Source organism: Aspergillus saccharolyticus, assembly GCF_003184585.1.
Source record: "Aspergillus saccharolyticus JOP 1030-1 unplaced genomic scaffold BP01scaffold_16, whole genome shotgun sequence".
Lineage (NCBI taxonomy): Eukaryota > Fungi > Ascomycota > Eurotiomycetes > Eurotiales > Aspergillaceae > Aspergillus > Aspergillus saccharolyticus.
In genome coordinates, this window is record NW_020290626.1 from 555,550 (window position 1) to 565,064 (window position 9,515).

The 9,515-nt window shown below is 50.2% G+C and overlaps 5 protein-coding genes across 5 annotated transcripts; 2 read left to right on the forward strand and 3 right to left on the reverse strand.

Annotated features, from left to right (window-relative positions):
* Window position 1: 1 nt before the first annotated feature.
* BP01DRAFT_341373 (ubiquinol--cytochrome-c reductase subunit 7) lies at window positions 2-1,204 on the reverse strand. The gene is made up of 4 exons (XM_025573443.1): window positions 954-1,204; window positions 652-760; window positions 536-589; window positions 2-350 (listed from the first exon to the last, which is right to left on the reverse strand). Exons 1-4 carry the CDS (start codon window positions 1,067-1,069, stop codon window positions 261-263), a joined length of 369 nt encoding a protein of 122 aa, XP_025431169.1. The 5' UTR covers window positions 1,070-1,204; the 3' UTR covers window positions 2-260.
* A 207-nt stretch (window positions 1,205-1,411) lies between these two features.
* BP01DRAFT_423717 (putative mitochondrial carrier protein) lies at window positions 1,412-3,590 on the forward strand. Its single transcript, XM_025579638.1, has 2 exons — window positions 1,412-2,354; window positions 2,407-3,590. The coding sequence occupies exons 1-2, from the start codon at window positions 1,895-1,897 to the stop codon at window positions 3,183-3,185; spliced, it is 1,239 nt and encodes a 412-aa protein (XP_025431170.1). The 5' UTR covers window positions 1,412-1,894; the 3' UTR covers window positions 3,186-3,590.
* A 744-nt stretch (window positions 3,591-4,334) lies between these two features.
* BP01DRAFT_357143 (uncharacterized protein) lies at window positions 4,335-4,967 on the reverse strand. Its single transcript, XM_025575123.1, has 3 exons — window positions 4,937-4,967; window positions 4,817-4,881; window positions 4,335-4,672 (listed from the first exon to the last, which is right to left on the reverse strand). The coding sequence occupies exons 2-3, from the start codon at window positions 4,847-4,849 to the stop codon at window positions 4,457-4,459; spliced, it is 249 nt and encodes an 82-aa protein (XP_025431171.1). The 5' UTR covers window positions 4,850-4,881; window positions 4,937-4,967; the 3' UTR covers window positions 4,335-4,456.
* Window positions 4,968-5,494: 527 nt separating this feature from the next.
* BP01DRAFT_423718 (putative iron-sulfur cofactor synthesis protein (Isu1)) lies at window positions 5,495-6,277 on the forward strand. The gene is made up of 2 exons (XM_025579639.1): window positions 5,495-5,993; window positions 6,081-6,277. The coding sequence occupies exons 1-2, from the start codon at window positions 5,540-5,542 to the stop codon at window positions 6,233-6,235; spliced, it is 609 nt and encodes a 202-aa protein (XP_025431172.1). The 5' UTR covers window positions 5,495-5,539; the 3' UTR covers window positions 6,236-6,277.
* A 569-nt stretch (window positions 6,278-6,846) lies between these two features.
* On the reverse strand, window positions 6,847-9,394 carry BP01DRAFT_319965 (ABC1 kinase family protein). The gene is made up of 4 exons (XM_025572679.1): window positions 8,784-9,394; window positions 8,112-8,716; window positions 7,470-8,042; window positions 6,847-7,411 (listed from the first exon to the last, which is right to left on the reverse strand). Exons 1-4 carry the CDS (start codon window positions 9,200-9,202, stop codon window positions 7,164-7,166), a joined length of 1,845 nt encoding a protein of 614 aa, XP_025431173.1. The 5' UTR covers window positions 9,203-9,394; the 3' UTR covers window positions 6,847-7,163.
* Between the last annotated feature and the right edge of the window lie 121 nt (window positions 9,395-9,515).

Here is a 9,515-nt window from a genome sequence, read left to right on the forward strand (position 1 = left end):
GGAGCGTTTACCGTTTAGGACAGATGCAGATGGAATTGACTTGGAGCAGAAGGCAATGACAGATGAATTTGTACAGTATCAGTACACGTGGTTGAGCATATAAAAAGGTTCCATTAAGCTGTAGCTGGATGCCAGCGGCGAGCAGCATCTTAGCTGAACCGGACAAGAACAGAAGTTTTCTCATCTCTATCCCGAACGTCCACGATTTCCGACGATGATAGTCTAACTCCGGTAAGAAAGGGCTCGAATCAAAGGATTGTTTACCGGCGAACGACGAGGCTGTCAAGGTCTTCGCGCTCCTTCTTCTCCTTCTCGATCTCGCGGATAATGGGGCTCAGGTACTCGACATCCTTTGACAACCATCAGTATATGTAATTAGTTGCCCAGAACAAGTCATGAAACAAGGATATAGCCAATTTGTATATGTTTTCCAAAACCCGTTCAGGTGACAAATTCGGCTCACGGGATTGGTCGAGACGTTTTGCGGAGAACTAAACGGCTCATATTCCAGGTAAAGGGAAATCAATCAACTCACCTCCTCAGGCTTGGTCTGCTCAGCAGCGGGGAGAAGGGTGTGAGAGACGGAGCACTGGTTCCGAGCTCTGTTAGTCTGTTGCTTCGTTGAGATGTCTGGTCTCAGAAAGGACGAACCTGCAATGCTCTGCGGATGCGGAAGATGCGGTCATAGGCCTCCTTGGGAGGAAGACGCTTGAGAGCGGTCTGAACAACGTCGCTCTCCTCGGGGATCAGGTCGTCGGCCCTGATTTCGGTCAGTTCATGATGCCCTTGGAAAGCGAACGTAGCGGCGATCCGTCCGGGACAGGTAGCGATGCGAATATGAGCAAGGATTCACAGCGAGGACACATGATGTTCCATCCATACTCCCTCGCCGCTGTGTTCCAGCAGAAGCATTGAATCCCAGTCCAGGCAGAGTGAATGGCGAGGACACCTACTTGAGACCAAGTCTTCTGTAGCCGGCGGCGTCAGTGTACCACTGGGCGAGCGGCGTCATCCAGCGCTTGAGCCATGGGCGCTTGACGATGAAGTTGGTAAGGGAAGGGGCGGACATTGTGAGAGATCCCAGGGGATGGTGTGTGGAAATCCAATTGACAGGGTGGTGTGACGGAAGGGACTGCGAGATGTGAAGTCAAGCTTAGCAAGAGATGACCCGACGTTGGAGATTGTGCAAAACGGAGGTTCGGCGGGTGAACTTTCCCAAAAACATCCGAACATGTGCCTAAGGCAATGAAGAATTGGCCGAGTTTGCCCATATGTCAGTCATGTGATAGGCTCCCCCAAGCAACCCTGTAGGCGTCTGTTGGGTTGTTTATGCCTCAGGCCGTCGCGGCGCTTGGTGCCGGTCTATTGTGGATTCACTCCACCTGACCTTAGATGCTAAAGCGACCTTCCAAGTCAATTCATCTCGTCCACACGACTCCGTCTTTCTCCGTCACTTCCAAGTCTCGTGCACCCACCTGACTGTCTGGCTTCTATGCTCCTTGCCCCAAGACTTTTATCGTTCACTAGGCATGGAGATGATCATTACCCGCTGAATATTTTTTCCTTCGAAAGGCTCTGCTGCTTCGACTCCGATAGGAGCGTTGACTCGATCTTGCAGACCCCGCCCGCCGCCTGTACCCCGACAGGGTAACCTCGCAACATATAGCCATCGCTGATCAACCTCGGCTCACAACAGTAGTAAGCATCGACATTTTTACCAGATTGAATCGACTTTCTTGTTGCCCGTGCTCCGAACAACTCCGCTCTTCCGCATTCCATCACGATTTGACAAAGAATCATACTGGGTTCCGGAGCGAGCACCGATATGCTCGGATCCGGGAACCCTCGGTGACATATAAACGAAACAAAAGCTCGTTGCGCGCCGGCTGCAAAGATGTATTCCGAAGGGCATAGCTCTTCCGACGCAGCCAGCGGCTCCGAGGAGCAGCAGAGTTCTTCATCGCCGTCCACGCCTCCTATACCGCCCGCCATGGCAACGAACCCGAGCTTTCTTGATCGCCTCGAGATGATCTCGACGCACATACCCGATGTTTGGATCACACCATTTTGCGGAGCTAGTGCCGGTGTAGCATCTGGGATTGTGACCTGTCCTCTTGATGTGATCAAGACAAAGTTGCAGGCTCAAGGTGGATTTGCACGACGCCGCGGGAAGGCTGTTGAAACAAGGACGTTGTACCGGGGAATGATTGGTACAGGGAGAGTGATCTGGCGGGAAGATGGAATCCGAGGACTATATCAAGGACTGGGTCCAATGCTATTGGGATACCTTCCGACGTGGGCTGTCTATTTGGCTGTATATGATCGGTCCAGGGAATATTTTTATGAAACAACAGGTAAGGAAATGCAACTACCGTACGTTATAAATGTTGCTAATTTGTTTAATAGATAGCTGGTGGCTTTCAAGAGGCTACGCCTCAATAACAGCAGGCGCCTGCTCCACACTTGCGACGAACCCGATATGGGTCATTAAGACGCGGCTTATGTCCCAAAGCCTTAAGTCTAATAGCGAAGGGTTTCGGGCTCCGTGGCAGTACAACAGCACTTGGGATGCCGCCCGCAAGATGTACAGGAGTGAAGGGATTCGCTCGTTTTATTCGGGACTTACGCCAGCGTTACTAGGCTTGACGCATGTTGCCATTCAGTTTCCACTCTACGAATATTTAAAGATGGCTTTCACTGGCTACGGTATTGGGGAGCATCCCGACAACGGCAGCTCTCACTGGGTTGGGATTACTGCAGCCACTTTTCTCAGCAAGGTCTGCGCCAGCACCGTGACCTATCCGCACGAAGTGCTTCGGACAAGACTCCAGACTCAGCAGCGGACGTCTCCAGCGTCATCGCCAGAGGAGATCTCGTTTCGAGGTGGACTTGATCATCCACAAGACCGCGGCCGTCCTCCAGGTGCGGCTTCATCGGATGGAATGCCCAACCGGCCGCGATACACAGGGATCATTCGCACGTGTCAGACAATCCTCAGAGAAGAGGGCTGGCGTGCATTCTATTCTGGGATTGGCACAAATCTTTTCCGCGCTGTCCCGGCAGCGATGACAACTATGCTTACCTATGAATACCTCCGGAAGGCCATTTCACATATACAACATGAAGGAAAGTTGAAGCTGGAAGTTCAGGAGGGCAAAGTCGGCGACTCTTCCGATGCATTATAAACCATTAGATATCTGATTTATTGTTACGAGCAGAATCAGTGGCAGGATAATTGTGCTTATTGCTTGCCGCTTGTCAACTCATTGATGGTGCTAGAGACCCAGGTCTCTCATGTTAGCTTGCGTACATTGTACCTCTTATTCTGTGGACGGCAATCATAAATCAGTGATGGTGCCGGGGTAGAACAAAGGGGGACTGACATGGGAAGCCTCGAATTCTTCCTTATCTTGTGGTTTATTCTTCTGTGGTTTTGAGCGTCTTTTCTTTCATGAACAGATAGGTCATTGATGCAATTGTATATAGTCTATCATCTCTCTTTTCCCTGCCTTCTCTCGCGCATTCGTCACTGTCTTCTTACCATCTTGTACCCGTCCGTATCCTTTTTCTATACCAAGGACCAACGAGGGATCTTCGAGCTGATATGCCAGTGCATTTTACTCGTACATAATCTACAGTAGTACCGCAATCACTCCCGTCGGATATGGTTGACTATGCAGCCAATGAGAAGTCTTCGCTCGGAGGAAACAGCGTCACGTGAGAGTCGCACTAAAATATTTTGCTATCACTTCCAAAAATTTTCCACCTTTCTATGCTTTCCATCTTTGTTGCTTAAGCTACACTATCCGGCGAAGCTGCCATGATGACGGCAGTCTCTCAATGGAGGAGTCCTCAATAGGATCTAGCTGATGCTGATTGCTTTGCTAGTTCCTGTGCATCGCATAATTATCCTTAGGGACAACTCTCATGGTGCTGCTTCCCTTGTCGTTCAGCGGGCCTTGATGAAAGCCCAGTCAGCAGAGAAGGGCGGTTATCTATGACCTTGGGTGCCAGCGATCACTCAGCCTTTGCCTTCCAATCTTCAGAGCGCCTTCCATTGATATGATGAACATTTTTCAAATGGTAGATCCGCGGTGTTATCATAAAACCCGGGATATGACTATTCATACACTGAAAATTCTGACTCATGGAATTACTGCTTCTTGATGTTGAATACGGTCCATCCTGGTTTTGAGTATTGGGTTTGCTGGACGGCCGGGTTGGGGGTTAGATCCTGGAACATACTTTCCCAGTGTTTATCCTGGCAAGATCGGCCGGATTTCAGGCCGCAGGTTTATATATCTGGAGTGACCGCTAATAAATAGCAATATTACCACGTACACTAGAGTATCTACAGAAGAACAACTTTGACAAACGAGCCTACTTATCCTTTAAGGCAGTTCGTTGATATCATGATGCAAATGATAATCCATCCGGGACGAGTGCTTGCACTCGTTCAATTTCCATTCTTTCCCCCCTCGGAGCTCCGGCTCTCTTCCAACGCCTGCTGGACCCATGATTGCTGGGCATCCGTCCGCTTCTGACGGGTAGTAGTGGTGCTTGTGACGGAGGAAGAGGACTGTGCTTCGCGACGAGCAGTGTTGATAGAGCTGATGCAGTAAGAACAAAGGATAACCGCCATTGTAAAGGCAGCTATAGGGGCGTTCAGAGACTGGATCATGGTATAGTCAGTCAGATCGGGTCGATTGTTGTGGTAGGTTAGTCATGCATCGCTGAAAGGAGACAGCTGGAACAGGAACTCAGAAGATAAGAGATGACCAGTAGTTACGAGTCCACTACAACCCAGACAACTTACCCCCGATGATCGGCCCAAGGTCTTTCCAGCCATTGTCTTGTGTACAAGAGAGATTTGTTGTGTTCCTGATTGTTGTTAATGGGGTGGACAGGCTGTCGCAGGAGGGGGGGGAAAGCTAACCGGAGTCAGGACTGATCCGAGGCGAAAATAATTATCAGATGGAGGGCGGCACGATAACCAACTGCGATAGCTGCTTGGTAATGCCGCCTGCAGTCTGTTCCCGTTGGCCGAAGTGCCTGCTTTACCAGAACCAGACTAGAACGAACTACTCCGTACCTACTAATCCATTCAACACTTGCTTTCCGCGGGCACCCTTTGCCTGAACCTCTTCCCTCCACAATTGCCTCAAACCACCAAGTGATTCAAGAAGAAAACTTTACTGAGTATAATCAGCATCAGCATCAAAACTTATCGTCCAGCTGCAACCCTACAGGAAGCGAGAACGTCATCCCGATTGAAGAACCGCGGCTGTTCCTATCTCCGAAGCCGGTCGACGGAGGCAAACGGGCTTGCTGAAAGCGGATTAGCGTCAGTGAATAAGACGGACTAGTTCAAGTTTCCCTCACCTCCATTAATCAATCGACTATCAATCTTTCATCACACTCCATCGTTCATCTACCCATCTCCTCTCACTTCTCATCACCACTACCATTTGTCTCGAACACTTAATAACAGGATACCCTTTTTTGTTTCTTTTTACATACGTTTCTTACAACGAGAACAATGTTCCGCCGTCTTGTAACAGTCGCCCCCCGCGCCGCCGGCGTCCTCTCGCCTCGCATCGCCGCCCCGGCTGTCGCCGGCGTGCAAAGCCAGATCTCAACCATACGGGCTACCACTTCCTCTCCTCTCCAGCCCCAGCAGCGCAGGGGATATCACGAGAAGGTTCTTGATCACTACTCCAATCCCCGTAACGTCGGTTCCATGGCCAAGAGCATCGACGTCGGTACGGGTCTCGTCGGTGCCCCGGCCTGTGGTGATGTGATGAAGCTTCAGATCCGCGTCGACAAGGACACCAACGTGATCAGCGACGTTAAGTTCAAGACCTTTGGCTGCGGTAGCGCCATCGCTAGCTCCAGCTACCTGACCGAGTTGGTGCGCGGCATGACTCTCGACGAGGCCGCCAAGATCCGCAACACCGATATCGCCAAGGAACTGTGCTTACCTCCTGTCAAGTGTACGTTGAAGCTCTTTCCGGTTTCTATATCTGCCCTATCTACCCTATGCAGCTGGTTTTCTTTTTCCGCGACTAACGTGGTTTTAGTGCACTGTTCCATGCTCGCTGAGGATGCTATCAAGTCCGCCATCTCGGATTACTACACCAAGAACCCCAAGGCTGTCAAGACTAACCTGGCTGGTACTGGTGCCTCGATTCCGGATCTTCATGCTCAACCCGAGAAAGTTGCTCCTGTCGCCTAGATGGGACAGCTAAAGCAAAACAAAACAAAAGGGACACCGATCAAAAAAAAAAAAAAAAAAAAAAATCTAAAAGGCGATAACATCCTGCCTTGCACCGTCTCATCTAGTACTGGGGGGGAGCAGGGCATTAAAATGTTAAGGTCTAATCAAGATTGCCAACCTAGTGAATCTCTCCATCGTGGTTGCTTCGGGAGAGATAACAAAAGCAATAGCTATGGGACAAAATTGTTCGCTTTTCTTCTTTTTCTGATTGTGGATCTGGGATGGAGTTATCTGTTTTTTCACTTCAATACTGTACAGCAATCTTCTCTTTTTATCTCTTTTTCTTTGGATGCGAGCTTCCTTCTCCCAGCTAAGCAAGACACAAGACAAGGCAGGCCGTTGTGATTGATTAACTCATTCATTACAATATATACCAAATTCCATACCATTATAAGATCTTCCAATCACTCACTAGTTGAGTGGAAAGCAAGCTGTGGCTGCGGCGGGATTCATCTCATTTGCCACAGCTTACGTAGCAGGGACTGACATCATCATCGTCCAGTCATTGGCATGGTATCACTTAATACAATAAAGGAGACCTGAATACCAAGGATCACATGGCGTAACCAGAGGAAAGCATATTTATATCTATTTATGTAAACCACTTAATATACACCTGGTTTTTCTCAATGGAATACTCTAAAAATCCAGATCTAAAGAAACAAGATGCACGATGGATCACATCACAAGGAAATTGGGGGAAACGCCATAAAATGCGCAAACCGTACGAAACTGAGCGACGGTCCTCATAAGCATCTGAGTACTTCACGCTCAAAAGTCCAAGAAAGGGCATTTGGCTTTTGTGCCACGATTGGAAAAGATTCCCGGGGGGGGCGGCGGCGGCGGCGTAGAAGACCGTACAGAGAATATTGAAAGATAGCTTTCTCTAGGTCAACCCGAAGCGACTCTTCAGCGACAGAAGAGTCTCGTAGATGGAAAGCTTTAATTCCACGCGCAAGAAGCCGGTCCAGGCGCAAAGAAAACGCCAGAAATTGGCGGGGCGAAGAAGGCCGCCTGCTTCATATACAGCTTCCATTTGTTCCTCGAAGACGGTGCGGGTCGCGTAACGTGCAAGAATGAGGAACGTGCGCATAGGTCCTTGGCGGGTGTGAAGGTTTTCGTCAAGACTGCGGGCTGTGACCGGTATGTTAACGCGACATCGCCATACTTTGCAGGGTGACCATCGACTTACTCAGATCGTTGGTCTTAAGGATCAGTAGCATGATTCGAGGAACTTGACCCAGCAGTTCGACAAGCTGTTGCAACATGCCTTCCCCCAGTGCGCCAGACATGCTGTCCCTCTCCGCTGACGTTCGAGCGGAGGTGATGTCTTTCTTCTTGAGGACCATGTAGTCTCTTCCAGTAATGGCGCTGGCGAAAAGAGGAAATTGTTCGTCCGTTATGCCCGCGACTTTGTGAGCGGACTCCCGCATACGCGACTCATCGGCCTCTATTACTGCCAGCCAGAGCTTCGCATAATTGCGACGCACGTCCTGAGGAATGTCACGGTAAAGCCCATGGTCGTAGAGCACGATGTCAAAATTATGATGGGGACGGTTAGGGTTCGGACGGATAGCGATATTTCCGCCATGTGGATCGCAATGCAAGGGAGCGTTGTCGCCGAAAATCATCTCGTTGAAGATATGTGCCAATGCAGCGGAGACCTCATCGCGGTCAATGTGGTTAGTGTCCAAAAATTCGAGATCATCGGGTCGTCGTCCAGAGAGGAACTCCATAACTAGAATACGCTTCTGAGCCCACATCACTGATTCACATGTTAGCGCAACTGTCGCCTCTGGCCATGAATATACTCAAATTTACTCAGGGAACACACCTTCGGGGATGACCAGTGGAGCGGTAGAGTGCTTCTTGAAGTACTCGCTTGTCCGCATGGCATTTTCAGCTTCCATCCGGAAATCTAGCTCCTGTGGCAAAGACAAATCCATCTCCTTTGACAACCATTCCAGATCATATTCCGGGAAAAAGCGCTTTAAAGTCGAGAAGGTAAATCGAGTCAATGCCAGATCCAAGGGCGCCCACTCTGCCAATGCAGGATGTTGCACTTTTACCGCAACCTTATGGCCGGTTTCCTTAAGCGTAGCCACATGCACCTGAGCGAGGGAAGCGGCGCCAATGGGCAGTGGGTCAAAGGATGAGAACAACTCATCAATGCTGCGGCCGGTATCAGCCAAGAACATCGCTTCAATTGACTCGATAGACGAAATAGGGCATTTGTCTTGTAGCGGAATGAAAGTTGTCGTCCATTCCATAGGGAGCAAATATCCCATGCTACTCAAATGCTGGCCTAATTTGATAAATATCGACCCGTTCTTCTCGAGGACACGCAAAGTACGCTCCGCGCAGCGCTTGTGACAGGCTCGAATCGCTTCGTTCCGTTCTTCCGAGGTGAATGATTCTTGCTTGAGGGTAACACGATAACTAGTTGCGACCATCTATGAGTACGCCTACTGATATGAGAAATCAGAGGAAAGCCTGATAAACTCACTCGTTGATGCAGACAGCGAGTGCACCGACAACACGGCCGGTCCGTGCTGCAGCACGGTAGTAATGTTGAACTTCATCTGCGTATGCGACTGCTGCAGCGACAACGATCCCACCGATCACAGCATATTTCAAGGTCCTGTTGCGTGAATTCCTGTGTCCAGACTGCGTCGTGCCATCCTGACCCGAAGTAGCAGAGGTGGATGCATGTCGCACACGAAACGATGGTAACGTTGGATAGCAGGCACGGCGTCGCTCGGTAGCCGGCGAAAGCGTAGTTGCATAGGAAAGTCGACGAGAAGGAGCAGAAGGAGTCGACAACGGAGCCAGGGGGAAATACAAGTGAGCAAAATTGGATCGTATGACTGCCGCGGGAACAAAAGTGGGAGAAGCCCGCAGCGGGATGCGGAGCGCCGCCCTCATCCCGATCACGAACAATGCCGTCTAAAGAGCGACCACAAGTCGACCGAAGCGAAGGATTGGACGGCGTATTTCATCCGTGCCAGCACTAAGCTTCCAACAAGGGTTGCGTGAAAAGAGTGAGTGACGGAGAAAGAGACACAGGGTGGAGGCAGAGGGAGGAAAAAGGAGGGTAAGTAGATAGGTCGGAGGTGGTGACCGCCGCCGCGTCCTTTTTGCCTGGCCGGAATCGCCGCTCTCCCGCCGCCGAAGATCGCCACCCTCAAGGGTTTTCTTTCTCTTCTATAGGTCTTGTCTCTACAAAAAGCAGCCGTTG